The sequence below is a fragment of the Colias croceus genome, chromosome 9 (genome assembly GCF_905220415.1).
Source record: "Colias croceus chromosome 9, ilColCroc2.1".
In the NCBI taxonomy this organism is placed as follows: domain Eukaryota; kingdom Metazoa; phylum Arthropoda; class Insecta; order Lepidoptera; family Pieridae; genus Colias; species Colias croceus.
The window spans coordinates 4,088,598-4,107,073 of NC_059545.1; the positions used below are offsets into that span (position 1 = coordinate 4,088,598).

General features: G+C 31.9%; 1 protein-coding gene across 4 annotated transcripts in view; it reads left to right on the forward strand.

Moving 5' to 3' along the window:
- The window catches only part of LOC123694666 (collagen alpha-1(XV) chain-like), a 142,583-nt gene that overhangs the window by 111,032 nt on the left and 13,075 nt on the right, over window positions 1-18,476 (forward strand). For 2 of the 4 annotated variants that reach the window (XM_045640160.1, XM_045640162.1), the window contains exons 5-18: window positions 5,920-5,991; window positions 6,285-6,335; window positions 9,410-9,494; window positions 10,312-10,358; window positions 11,386-11,496; window positions 11,865-12,020; window positions 12,471-12,668; window positions 12,958-12,987; window positions 14,007-14,174; window positions 14,465-14,582; window positions 14,869-14,958; window positions 15,245-15,285; window positions 15,971-16,180; window positions 16,646-16,789. In XM_045640160.1, coding sequence (XP_045496116.1) covers window positions 5,920-5,991; window positions 6,285-6,335; window positions 9,410-9,494; window positions 10,312-10,358; window positions 11,386-11,496; window positions 11,865-12,020; window positions 12,471-12,668; window positions 12,958-12,987; window positions 14,007-14,174; window positions 14,465-14,582; window positions 14,869-14,958; window positions 15,245-15,285; window positions 15,971-16,180; window positions 16,646-16,789 — 1,521 coding nt within the window. Of the gene's footprint in view, window positions 1-5,827; window positions 5,992-6,284; window positions 6,336-9,409; window positions 9,495-10,311; window positions 10,359-11,385; window positions 11,497-11,864; window positions 12,021-12,470; window positions 12,669-12,957; window positions 12,988-14,006; window positions 14,175-14,464; window positions 14,583-14,868; window positions 14,959-15,244; window positions 15,286-15,970; window positions 16,181-16,645; window positions 16,790-18,476 lie in introns of those variants that run through there. The other 2 variants (XM_045640161.1, XM_045640163.1) reach the window with 2 other exon arrangements.

Genomic DNA, 18,476 nt, shown 5'->3' on the forward strand with positions numbered 1-18,476 from the left:
ATCTGTATTTAACTAACAATGGTATCTAATAGATACCTTTTGTTTGTTTAATTAACGAAAATTTTGTACAAACATTTTAAAATCCTTAAGTAATGGTAATAAAATATTTAAAAACCTCTGAAATATGGAGAGCAAAATACAAGAGCAAACGGTAATGTAATTTATTCAAAATAATACGAATTATTTACAATATTAATTCTTAACCTTTCAATATTTTCCCGTTAATAGCTCTTATTTTATAATGAAAAACTCGTGTATTTATTTACTTAGGTTATAAAAATATGTTTTCTTGTAAGTTCGTGTGGGTGCAAAAACTTTCCAAGCGCCTGGCACCTACGCCCTGTGAAACTCATTTGTACAATATTGCATTTTATTTTTTCCAGGCGCTGATTATTTCATGTCTTCATATTTTTGTAAACAACTTTTAACGCTGTTATAACTTGTGAATAAATATTTTATGATGCTCTAAAATTATAATAATAGGAAATTTAAAGAATAATCTGACTAAATAATTCAATCGTAATGGTAAATAGAAAATTTGGTAAACTATGGAGTGCTGTTAAACTTGCAACTCTGAACATTAACTAAATAACAATCTTAATATGTATAAATCTCGTGTCACAATGTTTGTCCTCAATGGACTCCTAAACCACTTAACCGATTATAATAAAATTCGCACACCATGTGCAGTTCGATCCAACTTGAGAGATAGGATAGTTTAAACATTTAGGTACCACGGGCGAAGCCGGGGCGGACCACTAGTATATACAATATAAAAACAATCATGTGAAAGTTTAAATCGTATTAACTAAAACGAAACCTTGTGCCAACCTTGTGTGTGATGAGTGAAATATTTGACTCTATAGTGTTATCTCTGAAACCGAATTTAACTGAACTTCAAAATGGCTATGGTGATATCGAATAAAACCAAAATGTGTATGTGTTCATTTGTCTTGCTGATAATACTCGGTGTTGGAATTGCTGTGATATCTACTATGGGAGTTTTAGATGGAGCGGAACATAATAAGGCTGGCACGGCTGAAAAATATAGTCAGTGGAAGTCAGCGCCTCGGATAGTTGAAAGTGTGAGTACTGTAGCAACAATAGTTGAATTAATTGTTAGTCGTTATGGATAGATCATTTGAATGTTACTTGTGTTGACGTACGTACCATATTTTACCTACTTAATACTTACCTTACGGTATAAAATATGATGCCATTCATTGCGAGAGCAACATTCGATCTTTTTATTTATTTGGTACCTATTTGTTTTGTGACTTTTTTGCAGACATCGTACCAAATTTATCTTACATATATAAGTATTTTTGAATTTATTACAATGCTTCAAACAACCCCTACTTTACTCCTTTCGGTGATGCTCCATCAATCTCGCAAAAGTAAAGACGCCCTAATAAAATATATCTTTAATCGAACTCAAATAAAAGTAGCCGTTTGGAAGACCTCTCCTTGCAAAATGACCGACCCTACAACGTTATTATAACTCAACCAATTTACAAAGACCCCTTCATAAATATTGATACTTTAAATGTACGGAGGGAAAATTACACACGAGAATAAAGGAAGGGGTCTTGATACAGTGGTCCGTGGTTACGTGGTGGTGCACTAGTGGAAATCTTGTGACCTATAAAATTAATGGCATTCGTATGTTTTCTGAAATGGCCCGGAATAGATGATAGCTCTTAATCTTCGAGACCTAACTTAGCTTTATATATTTTGTACTCTTTTCGCAGCGTTCCTTTTTAACCGACTTCAAAAAAAAGGAGGAGGTTATCAATTCGGCCGGTATATTTTATTTTTTTTTTTTTATGTATGTACACCGATTACTCCGAGGTTTCTGAACCGATTTACGTGATTCTTTTTTTGTTCGATGCAGGATGGTGTCGAATTGGTCCCATAAAAATTTTATTCGGCTAGACCCAGTAGTTTTTATTTTATGAGCATTTTTGTCTGTACTCGATGACTTAATTGGAATGTAGCAAGTAACTTTGATTCACTTCCCGGTAACCGATTGAGCTGAAATTTTGTATAAGTGTGTAAATTGGATAGCGATGAAACATTATCATGGCATAGAGCTGATTTGATGATGGAATCGGAAGGTGGCCATAGGAACTCAGTAATATATTGACTCAACTTTATCGAGTTTGGGCTCGTTTGATTCGTGTTGAAAATGACACTAAAAAGTATTAAATAAAATTAACTGCGTTAAAAACAACCGACTTCAAAAACGGAAAAGTAAAAAATAAAAAAGATTTGATATTATTAATTACTACATATTATTTAGATGTGCTATTTATTAAATAGGTTTGAAGTCGGTGCCAAACACTAAGCACTTAGTATTAAGCCCGTGCACCGACATCAAACCTATTTAATAAATAGCACATCTAAATAATATGTAGTAATTAATAATATCAAATCTTTTTTATTTTTTACTTTTCCGTTTTTGAAGTCGGTTGTTTTTAACGCAGTTAATTTTATTAATTAATTTATTTGCAATATTTCATAACGTTACGGACACATTTTAATGTGAATTGTGAAAATACTAAAATATTTTAAATAGAGGTATATTTTTTTGTAAGCTTGTTAACGATTGAACGTCAAACTAATTAAACCATTGTCTTTATTACAAAGGGTAGGGGAGCGGGGGGCACGTTGTTACAATTTTTAGATAATTATTAATATTACAAAAGCTATCAAATAAAGTATACATTTTATTGCTTTTATCATTAGTATGTCTATTCAGCTAGTAGAATAGCATTGGAAAAATATTAAAATTAACGTAATTTTTCTCATAATAAAGAATTATTGAAATAAGTCGATTGGAACAACTTACCCCTGACTTGGGGCTAGTTGTTACAGCTTCGGGGTACGATGTTACAGTAGGTAAATAAACAAAATTAACAATAATAAATCACTTATTTTTTATTATTTCAAAAGGTTATGAATAAAAGAGACTATTTTGAACGGTCGTATAACATTTATAAGCAATTATAATATCTATATCGTAATTTTCCAACTTTTTAACAGTAATAATCACATAACTTTGGCAGGAACTTTCTTCAATCTTATATAAAACACTTTTTCATTACTGAATTAGAAAACTTCGTCAGTAAATACTAACATATTGTAATAAATTATTTATACTTTTTTAACTTGGCACTTCAGTCAAACTAAAATCTACTAGGAACATTTTGCTTTCTTTACGAATGCTCGTTTTATTCTGCAGTACTTCTGCCGCAGCAGATTCATAAACTTCTTGACTAGTTGTACCTCTTTCCGCTTTTCTTTTATAGTTTCTCATTCTAAAAAAACATTGAGTATTTAGAATTAAAAAAGAATTGAAAGATGAACCATTGTTTTAAAAAGCAAGAATGCGCCCGTCGGAACGAAAGCTTCAATTTATTTCCATTTATTCTAATTTTTAAGTACAGCGTAGTCATTTCTAAAATATGATACTCAATGAGATGAACGATAATACAAGGTCTGAGGCAAGTCTTTACATGTAACAACCTACCCCGAAAAATTGTAACAACCTGCCCCATGGTATGTTTTTTAATTAAAATTAAAGCCGCCATTAATGGATATCAATAGCAGAATAAAACGCTATTACAAATTAAAACTTGATACATTATGAACGTTCGAGGTGAAAAAAATTTAGAGAATAACAAATATAGACAGCAGGAATCAAAAATTTCGTAAAAGATTTTGTTACTTTCTTGATGGAAATCGAGACACGTGCACATAACCTAACAGTTTGCCGCTCGGCGGGTCACTGATTGTTTTTTTGCAACGCACGATGTTATAACGAAACAAATGAGTCCACTTACGTCTACCAAAGAGTTAAAAATCCCGGTAAAAAATGCGTGTAACTTCTTACCCCTGTAACAACAAGCCCCCCGCTCCCCTACGTTTAGAACACATTTTTATTTAATTTATTATACCTACCATTATTTTTGAGTATTGGCAGTTTTCTATAAAGTGTAAAACATATCCAATCTTATACTTGAAGACAGAGAGACCCTTTCGTTCAGTTTCTTTTCAATACAGCGGAATAAAAAAACTTCTTACCCATTCAGTGTTTACACACAGATACGTGAGGCAATTTCTTGCTTTGCATAACCTGAAAGGAATCCCATAGGATCGAAACGCATGTAAAACTAATGACTTTTCCAGTATCATGAAAACTATCATAGATACTTCTTCTTTTATCAAACTAAATTTTAACGGATACCTTATAAAACTTATTAGTCTATTTTTATTCTCCTTGAATTCGTAGATAAACTTTTACTTAGAATTAATATGAGATTAGATGTAACAAATTCATCATTTAAGTTTTTTTAATTATTACGAGAGCGTTTATTTACTTTGTTTGATAGTTCCGATAAGCAATAATGACGTATTATGTATACTTATTGTATGTATTTCATGTGTGTGCGATTTACCATTCTGCTGCAATTAATGTCATATAATCCGATACAATAGGGGAAACACGCAATATATCATACTAAATACTATTGTTGGTCTAATAGTTCAACAATAGGCCGGTAATATATGCTATGAGCTCTAATATAATGGGACTATGCGTTTTGAAGAATTATCTGTATTGATTAATGTGTGAAATTTTTCCTATAAAATTAATTTCTATAGTTAAAGTGGATCTATTACAGTCGTTTTTGACACTAGCAAAGAAGAAAAAACAATATAACACCTTCAAAGGTGGCATGAATGTGATAGCGATTCATTTCAAAAATTCAATTAGTTTTCATAACCAAATATGGCAACAAACTCGTTAAAACTTAAAACGTTTTGTCCCAGTGTATCCCACATCTGACCACGAAATATTATTTACTCTGTGCCTTTGATGCCACGAAAATGGGCTGTATACCTCGACGAATTTTTTAATTAAAATCCGAAATCGAAAAATTGTTTCAGGCTAGGTATACCTTTTGTATGAAGTTGATTAGTTAAAAAATTCACAACTTAAATTAAACTGGCAAACTGGTTCGTCGAATATGTAGTATTTGCCAGTTTTTATTGCTATTTTTTATTTATTTTTAGTGCGCTATTCTAATGTGTATAATAAAAACTTTGAACTCTATAACTAGCGTACAAAATCTCTACCAGCTCTGTTATTTTAATTTATAGCAACAGTAAAAAATATTCCAGACTTTCATAATATTTAAAATTGTTGAATCGAAATTGCTAATTAATAGAAATCGCCGATTCGGCATAAAGTAAGTTTTTAATTACTTTTCATTATATTTTCAGCGAGACAGCGTTAAATATTTGCTCTATTATCTGATCTGAGTACTTAATTGGACCTCATTAAATAGAATATTAATTCAAGAAGTTAAACATTTTGCATCGCTTAAGATCCATTTCTGCATTACGATTCAAGTCGTGCGATCGTAATGGTATCAATTCTGATTTATGACGGCAATCGCATTCAGGGAATCGCACGTCCATTATAAATTGACCTGTGATTACCAATTCTTCGCTGGGTTTTTACAGGAATGTCAGGTGGCAATCTAATGTGGTTGTTAGGGCTTCTCTTACAGTGGTTCGTTTTAAAATTAGTGTAACGCAGCGCACGCGTTGATTGACACGGGCGCACGCATCTTTGCCATTTGCAGTTTTATTAGTCCCTTACAATAAGCGAAATAAAATCATCCTTATAACTTTAGAACCAGTTTATAAGTTTGAAGTTTAAAATGAATTTTGAAAGGAGCTTATTATCGATCGTAACAGTATTATTACTTTAAATTATTTACCGAAATTTTTTATATACCTATTGGTAAATGAACGTGTTTTATGTGTTAATGGAAATTACTGCATTGCGATAATTTGTCAGCCGATATGAAGTTCTTAGGGAATCAAGTGTTAACAATTATAATACTACAGGGTGCTTTTCAAGAACTCAAGCTATTTGGTTCGCCTTCGCAAGCTGAAATACAGTGCGTGAATACATTTGAGGTAAGTTCTTTTATATCTCTCTTTATTTTGGAAATTCGTTGAGAATTTTTAGAAATTCCGTAACAGCTGACAGCCTGACAGTGTCCACGCTCGCTGCTAAGTGGCCGGAAAAGGCTTTGCTAAAAATAATGTTCAAATAATTGATGTCTCGTAATATAATTGCCTTGAAACGGATTTCTGTATTATAAAATTCTTACTTATCTTTGGTTTAATGTCATTTTTATAATTTCTCTTATGTTATATTAGTTTTAAACTTATTTTTTATATCTAAATTGTTTCTATAATTTTGACAGGAAATAGGTAAAGGCAGCGGAGGAGACGAGATTTATATAGACAATTATTTGGTGACTATTATTTTATTTTACTTTATGTTTATTTCGTTTAGATATTGACCTTATTCAATTTTTTTTTTATGATTTGAATGTATTTTTTATAATTTTCTTTTACCATTATAATTGAATAAGGTTTATATTGTTCACTGACATGACTCACATGTAGTGTAATAAATACACTTTTAAATGTATTTTTTGCTGCACTAACTAACTAATAAATATTTCCAATACCTTCCTGAAAACGATTTCAATGATAGGTAAAATAATTCAATAAAAAAATTCTTCTAAAAATATTCTGGACATGCTTATAAAAAACTCTTGTAGGTATATCCAATCAATAAGTCATTTCTTTTAAATACGCGAAAAAAAAAGTCGTTATTAATTATACTGCCTTCACATATTTTTATAAAAGATGCCATTATATTGCAGTTATCGGCGCGTTTATTCGTTAAATAACAATAAAGTCTGACATAACATAAATGGCTAGATTGTTTAAGATAAGCCTCATTCTTAAGATAAGCTTTAGGCATTCATATTGTTGAAGTCATTGACCGCGTTTCGTTTAATTGAACAATATTGTACAATTAAGAACAAGGCTGTATATTATAATATTATGTATTATAAGTATCGATTTATTTTTAACTAGTTGCTCGTCCCGGTTGTATCCGATTTGAATCGGAATTATCAATAAAAATTTAAGCTTATGTCAATACCAGAAAAACGTAGCTTCCAGCTCTATTTTGCAAAATGTCTTGAAAATGAAATTCATCGTAATTGTCGTGTAAATGAGTTTTACTATAAGCTTTCTTGTACTAAAAACCAAAATAACAGAAACAGTCGAAGGAAAATAAATTTCATGAATGTATACCTACAATAATTAATGTTCTTATAAAGCCATGCCTCATTAACGGTCTGGCGTCACATATGAATTCAAAGATACATTTTGAATCAACAAAGCAAAATCTATTAGATATTTTCTATGAACATCTGATAAACAGGCTCAAGCCTACACGCCTCAATTTCTTTTCCAATATAAAACGAAAAACAACCGCAAAAAACGACATAACTACAGTTATTCTTTGAAAACGTACATGTCCTGAATATAAAACGGTCCTCGGTTATCAAACACGTTATCGTTCATTTAAATCTATAATATTTACGTGCAAATATTCCTTGGAAAACCTCAAAATAATTCCCGGCGCGGAACGATATTTACTTTACCGCTAAATGTAAACAAATAAGTCGTTACGCAAACATTTTGCCGGGCACTGGCTTGCTATCGTTAAAGCTTCGGTTATATTGAAAATTCTCGTTATTTTGATTGATAATAATTAATATTATGATTGGTATTTAATGAAAGAAATAATTGCGCCTGTAGCCAATTGACTGGAGCACGTGTATTCCAGAAACTTTATTAAAAAAGAGCGTGTGTGTAAGAAGTAACCTTGAAATTTTACTCTCAACGCGCCTAAAAAAGTGTCAGTTCAAAATAATTATATTATATTATAAACCAAAATCATCTTTGAAATTACAATTTATTATTATAAACTCAACCATAAACCGCACAATGTGAGCTAAATTAGGCTGAATCTAAACTCTCATACAACAGATTCAATCTACCGTTAACACAGTTAAAACCACGCATCAAATTTCTATAATATCTACGAAAATAATCCAATACCGCTTATCGCTCTTATCACTATAACCACAACATATAGATAGCAAAATTGTGCCATATATGTCCTGAACAATTGTTTGATTTTCGTTAGGCGCCATGTTTTAACAGGTCAATAGTGGTCATAAATACGATAGTATGTCACTGAAATAATTAAGTGAGCGTTTCTCATCTATACTAATATTATAAAGCTGAAGAGTTTTTTTGTTTGTTTGATTGTTTGTTTGTTTCTTTGTTTGAACGCGCTAATCTCGGGAACTGCTGGTCCGATATGAAAAATTCTTTCGGTGTTAGATAGCTCATTTATCAAGGAAGGCTATAGGCTATATACCATCACGCTACGACAAACAGGAGAGGAACCACGAGGGTGAAACCGCGTGGTGCGGCTAGTTATTTATAAAGCTTGAACTTTGAAATAAGGCGTAGAGTGAGGCGTAGGTCTAGTAAGTGTAGAGATATTAAATCATCAATAATTTTTTTTTATAAGTTATTTCTATGTTAAGAAAATTCTACTGAACAAATTTGGATATTCCGTTGATTATTATAAAACAATAAACACATTATTAACTTTTAAGTAATGTGTATACACGACCAGGTAAGAGTTAAAAAAAGATCATAAATTTGCTTGATAGGCGGATATATAAATTATCGCTAATAACTGAAATGTCAAATAATATTTTATATAGCATAAAATAATATTATTCTAATTTATACATTCAGTATAATAATTAAAACCTATTTTCACGTACTTAAAGGAAATGGGTACTAATTAAACTGTATTCATTCGACTTGAAGCAAATTTGTTAAGTGCCTATACCTAAGTTAATTTTACTCCGCTGATGAAAACCAGAACAAATACGTACTAACACGTGTTAAAGCTATTTTAGGTAATTATTTAATTAGGTACGAATCTTCTACAGGGATCTAACTTTATTTTTACACGTTTCCATAAATACATTACCTAATACCTATACTAAAAATACAACAGTTATCTAAATAAGAGTAATTAAATAAAAACGTTCACACTTAATTAAAACAAATTGAAAAATTGATCTGATTTAAAATAACCGATAGTCATAATATTATAACTCACGATAAATTGAAATCATGCTTTGATTTATCATATCTACAAAAATGTATCTAACAATGTAAAAAACTAAATACCACCTAGTATACGCACAAATTCACTGCTTCATGTGACCGTCTCGCATTGTACGTCTAATCGTCTAATCCCCTACAAACAATCTCAAACTCAAACTCAAATAAAACAAACGAAAACAAAGCATTTCGTAATCGTGCAAAAAATCTGAGCAACGTGCTCACGCTTTAGAAGATAAACAGACTGTAAGCCGCTTAATTATGGCAGCGGATGTATTTAAACATGCATTCTATGTAATTAATTGTTTCACAGGTGGACCAGGAAGAGGGGGACGTGGAGGGGTCCGGGCGGTATGGGACCATCCCGCCGTTCCCGCCGCCGCCCCCCGGTCTAAATGGTAATAGGACACGTAATGTCTTTAAGAGTTTTAGTTTATATGGAGACCAGCAAAAACGTATGCTCTTAATGTCCAGAGGGAACGCTGAACAACGTCGAAGAAATCTAATTAGTTGTATTAGTTACGAATGTCTATGATAGAAGCTTTTAATTGATAAGTACACATTATTTCTCAAATAGGGCTTTCAAAGTGGCGTCAATGTGTTGTTATTGGACATTATCAATTTTGTTTTAATTACTGTCGTTATTGGTAACTAAATATGGTGTTAAGAAATGTAAAATAAATTAAACATTATTTCACATTAAACCAACAACAATTGGAAATCAATAACATCGGCTCTTTTATCCCCAGTTCAAACATACCCGATCTTAAAGTAACACAGATAATTTAAAGTCTAATCTCATAGTTCAAGACTCTGGGAAGTATAACTCTTTAGGTGTTAAGATCGTGCGGTTCCCATGTTTGTTTGGATTAACGACTGTTTGTTCAAACGATACGCAATTACCGCGGGTGACTTATCAACTCATACAGAACTTTGAAACGTACTAAAATGTTTACTTATAGTTAGGGTAATGGGAGCTTAGGGAGTGTAAGAGAAATTTAGTTCAAGTTGTATAGCTCTAAATACACTAGGAAGTAGGATTGTAGGAACACTAGTTGCGCAAACATTATATTTAGATGTAGGGAGGAACTAATCACAAAACATTGGATCGTTTAAATATACACTTTCGAGTTGAAATGGATATACTCTAAGTTCTCATTTTTATCTGTAAATAATTATGAAAAAGGAAATTCTAATGTTTTTGTTTGTTTTCAGGCTATCCACCAATATTACGAGGCGAAAAGGGAGAAAGAGGACCAAGGGCAAGATTTTTGTTTCATAATTCAATATTAATTACAATAAAATATTTTGGTTTCAATAAAATAAAGCAATTCACTCTACTATCAAATATATTTATTTGTTGAACTTGTTACGTATTTGGAGGTTAATAATACTTTTAAAAATTAATGTAAATAATGAATAATATATCATATTGTTTATTAATTACAACCTTCATTTTGCCATGTTAAAAAATAACCTTTAACATTTTTATAGCAACGATAAAGTGATAAATAATAAATAAAATGTAATCGCAAAATTTACGGATACGACACAAAGGAATCCCAGTGTTTTGTTTTACGATTTATTGATGTTACACCCTTTAGCAGTGCGTTTTAGTGTATACGACATCAGACACGATATTATAGCTAACTAAGTATTTTTATAGGACTAAAAACATAGAAAATATATTTTATTATAATTTAAAATGTAAACTTTCAATCAAATAGGAAATAACTGTTTTGCCGGAAATACATTAAATATAACCATTTGCTTGAAAATAGTTTCTTTCACAGCTCTAAAGTTTTAACTCAAATGGTACACATACTGTGGTACGAAGCACTTAAAACGAGTTTTCTTATCGATTTCAACGAGTTGAAACCAACGACTGAAACTTTCTTTTTAAATCCACCGAGGTTCGTCTTCCAATCGTACTTTACAAGTACATATATGCCTATTACTGCATATACAAGAAGGAATTGAATTTAGCCGTATCGTAAAGAGTAAATAGTCGTATTCCGGGATTAAACAATGATGTAGAGCTATTAGCAAACACTTAACACTGTATGTTGATTGTAACACCAGGCATTCGCAAACGATACGCGGTAACATTGGCTAAATTGATGGAGCAAGAGATTACAAAATTGACAGTTTACCTAGACTAATACCTACATTCGATTAACTAATACTGCTACAACGAAATTAATCGATATTATGAACGCTTTATTCAAATGATAGAAAACATTTATTTCGAATTTCATCCTTATAAAGTAATTTTTATGTATGCTATAGGGCCCTCCAGGAGAATCTATACGTGGCCCTCCGGGACCTCCAGGCCCTCCAGGGCCTCCAGGAACTCCAGGCGCAACAACAATTGCTGAATCATCAGGATCTGGAGACGATGTAAGCGTTACATGTTATATTATATCCTTTATCATACTCTTTTCGATTTTCTTAAACATATTCAAATACACATAAAATACATAGTTATTTTAAAAATATAAGGTATTTTTTTAAACAACATTTGTCTTTTTCATGCAATTCATTCATTCGGATGTCCTTAGGTGACGAGCGTGAAGGTTGGTTATAAAACTGTGTTGTTCAACGCAACCTAGACTTTTTTCTAGTACAATTGGGATTATTTAACGAGCGTAAAGTAATAAATATAATCAAACACGCTAATTAATGTTGATCTTTGTTTTTAAGATATTTTTATTTACTAGTATGCAAAATATCTCTATTTTCGCATTAAAATTAATAATTTATCACAGCAAATTTTCGGCGAGAACTACGTATCACTTGGGCAATGTGGTTGCAATTCAAGTACCATACTGGCTCTATTAGAAACAGCTCCCGAACTGCAGGGGCCACCAGGGCCCCCGGGCTTAATTGGTGCGGATGGACGAACGGGCCCTCCAGGAATACCTGTGAGTACACAAAGAAGTTAATTTTCTTTAGAAATGTTACCGTATCTCTACTAAGAATATAATTGAATGTTCTTTCTGGGAAAAATGTGAATAGCAAGTTGAATTATATATTTTCAAAAGGTTGACATCATCAGGAATTAGGACACGTCATAAATTTTAGTTTTTATTATACTTACATAAGTACATATGTATACAGTATTACGCATATTAAATATTGAAGCAAGATGCTATTATATCGTTTCATAATATTGTGTATAGCTTTCAAATATTTTGTTGACAAAAATTAGTGTTCATTTCAGTATCATAGAGCTAGAGCATTGAATGCAATTTATAATTATTTAATTTAAGCTACTTCTGGCACCGCCACGGTAAAGCGAAGGAGGTGGGTTTGAATCCCGCTTAGTGATCGAATTTTGTTCTCTAAATGTTTCAAATAAAAACAAATTCTAGGGACAAATGGGCCCTGCGGGCGAACGTGGCGCTATGGGACCAAGAGGTGAAAAGGGTGATCGAGGTGATGATGGTGTTCGGGGGCCTGAAGGCCAGCCCGGTCAGAAGGGAGAGCCTGGCGTTGATGGAAGGCCTGGCAGCCCAGGGCCACCGGGCCCTCCTGGGAACCCTGGTTCCTCTGATTACAATAACTTTGAAGTAAGCTTACTAAAACGTTAAATAATTTAACAGTGTGTTGTAAAACTTGTCTTTGTTTAATATATAACTATGTTCTTATCTTTATATTTCTATTATCTTCTTTCTTGAAATGCTTCTTCAAATCTTATGCATCATAAAAATATACTATCATTTGACTCAATAAAAATTTACTCAAAAGCATAGCTAAGCAATAAGATGTTGCAGTAATATAATTCATTGACACATAAAACATAATTTGGTGTTAATCATCGTTTTATGAATTTCATACAACCTTTTCTTTTATTTGTAGTCCAATTGGAAGCCTAGACAGATTTACAAGGTAAGATAAATGTTTAAACAACGTAGATAACCACTTTATTATTAATATTAATACTAATTTAATATAAGCATTCATTGCATGCATTGTAGTCACACTCATTATTTACACATATTTCACTAAAAAGTGCATAATTTCTGAAATTCTAAAATTAAACGCACATTAGTTGTCTATATAAAAAGAAATCTACACTTCTACACTAATATTATAAAGAGGAAAACTTTGTTTGTTTGATTGTAATGAATAGGCTCATAAACTACTGGACCGATTTTTATGAAAATCACTCTTTAGACCCTGAAAAAGAACATAGGCTACCTATTATTGCGAAATATGTACCATAAGCCGGGGCGGCCCGCTAGTAATTATATAAAATAACTCTTTATCACGCCTGAAATACAATTATTATAAGATACAAAACAATAATGATTTACAAGCAAGATATTATAAGTTTTTATACAAATTTCAGTACGAATAAAATTTAATGATTCATGAAAACTTTGTCTTCAGTAAACAAAACAGGCGAGACAAACTTTACAGCGACTTCCTCTTGATAGATATGAGAATATACGAGACTATAAAGATAAGGAAATTGATTCTCCCTGTTTGTGGTCAAACTTCTGCTTATCCAACAATAATATGCGTTAAAAGTTGTATGATATAGAAGTTATTGCGGGTTAAAGAAGTGTACTTGTTTGGAAGTTTGAGTTATACAATAGGTACTCATGCAATATGCATATTGACTTATTTTTACTAGAAACTGACAGGCTTATTAAACTTAATTTAAACCCTTATTCAACTAACTCTTTAACGAATTGAATTTTAATGTTTTTAACGTATAAATACTCAAAAAAGTTTATAAAGTTGACGTAGACTTAAAAGGCATGAGGTCTACATAGTGTATGTTTTTGTAGTTAGACCATTACGATTTAAATTATAGTATTCGTAACATTATCCAATAATGTAACTTATCATTATCAGATCTCTTAAATAAATATCACATTATTTATGTCTTTTTTATATAGGAATCATTATTGGGTTCCTACGGAGGGGCTATAGGCAGGCCGGGAGCGCCAGGGCCAAAAGGAGATGCGGGACAACCTGGCCCTATAGGACTTCAGGGTGAACGAGGATTTCCAGGCCCTAAAGGGGAAAGAGGACTTGTGGGACAGACTGGACCGAAAGGTGACCGTGTAAGTTATTTTGGCGATCATTATTATATTAATTTAATTAAAAATATTTATAATTGACCAATTAAAATACACAGAATTAAGACTCGAGTTTAATAACGAGTATTTGGTATGTATGTTTGCTAAGATTTTCAACAAAAAATAGCAATATATAATAAGAATAGAACATCGAATACCTACCTACATAGTTGAATACTCTGATTGTAATTATAATATAATAGGAAATATAATAGGCCCCTTCAAACAAATAAAACAAAATATTCTGTAAAATACATTAATTGTTTCTACTATAGGGCTATTCTGGTCCAAAAGGAGATAGAGGAGTTAAAGGTGATCGTGGTGACCCTGGACATGACGGACGTCCCGGTCTACCTGGTGCTAATGGTCGACTTGGTGATAAGGGTGAAAAAGGTTAGTAACTAAATAAATAATGTAAGTTAATACAATGTAATGCAGTGTCAAATTAAATTCAATTTTGAAATATCTTACAATAGTTTTAAAACTGCTGTTAAGAAAACATAGTTTCTTTATAATAATATATGTAAAAGTAATAATATAAATTAATTAGCCACTTCATTAGCGGCGAGTCCTATTAATATAATATAATAAATACACTTTTTCTTCTAACTCCAACATGTTGTCATACTTTATAGTAACTCAAATTTCATAATGCATATATAGTACACTTTTATTATAGGAGAACGAGGTACTCCCGGCCCGCCAGGACCACCAGCTTTGCCGTTGGGTTTCACAACAGAAGATTCAGAATTCTTAACAGCTGCAGCGGGTAAAGTATAATCTAACTATAGTATAATAATTATAATAATTGTAAATAGTGCCCAATTTCAGACGCTCAGAGAAAATTTTTGACATTATAATGTTTTTCATGTACATATAGATATTATTGCTTACGCTAGATTTATTTCAATGTTTAGCCAGCCGATCAAAATAACTGCATATAAAATTGATGTTTTAAAGTTCGTGTCTTATACTAACACATCCTATTATTTTATTAAATAGTAATAGAATAAAATTAAAGATGTTCCTATTATAATTATTTTAATTATTTTTAGGACGACTGTCATCTGCATCCAAAGGCGAAAAGGGAGAAAAGGTAATTAATTCTTCATTAAAAATAAAATAAAATTTTAAGTCAAATTTATTTGGGCATTATGTGCAACGAACTATCTCTTCAACACAATGTTAATAGTCGAATCCTTGTAGACCTTGGAAGGTATTAGACAACTAAGAAGAGTATTGAGTGACATACCTACTTAGAAATGTATTGTACGATGATAGAGATAGTGATTTTATAGAATTTACTATATTATTTGCTCAACTTTGGTTAATGCCAACTAAATGGATAAAATGACGATAAATTTTTATTCTATAACCCAAAGTTTTCATTCTAGCATCCGTAATAAAATATTTGATAGATATTTTCGCCAAAAGTCAAAACAAGAAAAACGATCAAAACAATCATCCACGTGATGGAAATGAACGCACATGTAATACTCATTTGTGTTGTTTTGATCGTATTAAATAATTATTTATTAAATATGACATAAATCATAATAATTATTAGACAATAACGCAACTAATAATATATCTACGCAATTAATAACTATTAAGATAAATCATTATTTTCATCGATTGACTTACTTGTATATTGTTGAACGCTATCATAATTTATCATTTAACCTAACGAAAACTGAGAAATAATTCAATTATATAAAACAAAATTGGTTCTTGTTTGCAGCCGGTCATATTCGTCTTGTTTATTGTAAAATTTTAAACAGGGTGAAAAAGGAAGCGGTGGTGATGATGGAATACCAGGCATGCCTGGTAAAGATGGAACCCCTGGAGAGCGCGGTGACATTGGACCTTCTGGAATGCCGGGCCAATCGGGCCCCGCAGGGCCTCCTGGCTTGAAGGGCGAGAGAGGAGAACGGGGACCTCCTGGCCCTGTGACTATCGCTTCAGCTGGTTCTGATATCATTACTGTTAAGGTAAATCTTAAAATAATTTGACTAATGTTTCCACCAAATAAAATAAGAATCAACAAAGATGAAAATAGCACATATTTACAAAATGCGGTCTTATCACTAACAAGTAATACTGAAAATATATTACTATTAAATATCCATTTTTTAATATTATAAGGAGTCGAAAATGTTAACCACCTTGAAATAAATGCTTATGCTTAGTTTTTCTTTGTGTTCGTTATATGCTTTGTTATTCATGTATGTCGTCATAAGAACGTTGTGTTTTTTCTAGAGAATCAATCATTTGATACAAGCGTTGCCCCTTGCCTTTGCTATTTTTTCAACTGTTTTTTCATATTTTTAACGCTAATACAACAAACCGAAAATTGTTAAACTAATCACACCTTTCTTGAGTTTCTTGCATCGATTTGAACCATTAAAATGTATTCTATAAATTATAAGATTCTTACGTTATGTTTTTTGTAACAGGGTGACAAAGGCGATTTAGGACCGCGAGGCAGAAGAGGACGGCCTGGGCCCCCGGGGCCTCGCGGCCTACAAGGTCTGCAAGGTCTCCCTGGACCACCGGGAAAACCTGGTGAAAAGGGTGATATAGGCCTCCCCGGCTGGATGGTAAGTTCTTAACACACCAAAAAATATAATTATAAAATACCGCGTTAAAGGCTCGGACTTAGAAGTTCGAAGGTATCTACATAAATGAAAATAACAACATTTTATACAATTACTAGCTTTCCGCCCGCGGCTTCGCCCGCGTTTTCAGAGAAATCCCCGCATAGTTCCCTTTCCCGTGGGATTTCCGGGATAAAACCTATCCTATCTCTCAAGTTGGATCGAACTGCACATGGTGTGCGAATTTTATTATAATCGGTTATGTGGTTTAGGAGTCCATTGAGGACAAACATTGTGACACGAGATTTATATATATTAAGATATTTCAAAACTATATTTAACGTCTTTCCAATTATTAAAACGAATAAATAAAATTATTTTAATGTTAATAATTGGCCGTAGATAAGCAAAAAGGATCCAACCCACAACATGACCGAAAATGAGTTAAATATACCAAACTGCTCGTCTAGGTCTATATTTTCGATTAGCAAAAACAATCCAAGTAAAATATGAATATTTTGACGTTAAATTGACACTGGGTACCAACCCACATGTATGGAGAAGCCATATTTTAGTTTCGTAAAAACGATCCATTCTTCTTGGATCATATTGTAAAACGCTCAGTCTAAGAAACTAACACAAAACTAAAATGTTTAAAAAAATCCAAAGCATGTGGATCCTTTTAGATATTTAATTTTTATGATATTATGATGCAATCGATAAATCACTAAAAAGATTCAGAAAGCATGGATCTCTTTTGTTAAACTGAATTTTGTAGAAATGTATACTGGTTTAATAACAAAAACGATTCAGAACATTTGGATAGACTGAATATTATGTATTTAAAGCTTGAGGCGTTAGGCATGCATTAAGTTCACACTCCAAGTATCTTGATCGGGTCACACATCTTTGCCTTTTTTATACCGATTTTTCGAAAATAGAAGCACTTTGAAAATACCTGAAAAAATTTACGAAGCTGACGAATATGTCGAAGTAACAAAAAAAAATTACTCGCACAACTATCGATCACCCGCTCATGTGATCTTTATTACCTTCATTCAAGAATTGCCTATAGAAGACTGTAAGGTTTGTTGGGGATATAAATTATTAAGACTGAAATCGATTGTATGCGCACCTCCATCGACTAAACAGTTTAGTCATGTTGAATTCAAGAGGAGAATACAGCTCGACAGATCAGTTTAGTCGATGCAAAAGTTGTATGTATGGGCGGGCTCGAAAGGTAAATCTTCGGAGGTATCTGATAATGATTTTCAATGACTATGGCCAAATGTTAAAGAAAAGCCCAATTAGACGATTTGGAGTCAATCTTTGACTATTTATCTAAATACTGCCTGGATTTCTATAAATCAATCCAAGGGGGCAATCCAAGACTTCATGTCGATGTAGATATGGCGATGAACCGGACTTCGCACACGAAGAAGAATAGTAAATCGGATAGAATTAATATGTTTTATATAAATAATGAAAAAAAAATTGAAAGTTAGTTGTTTTATTTATGAAATTAAAAAAAAATAAGGATCTTAGTAGCAATTAGCTACTTTGAATCGTTTTTGCGAAATGAAAATTCACTTATCATAATTGAAAATAGGTTTTATCAAAAAGGATCCTAACACACATTTAGCTGTATATTTCAAGAAATAAAACTAAATTCAATAAAATTTGTTTGTAA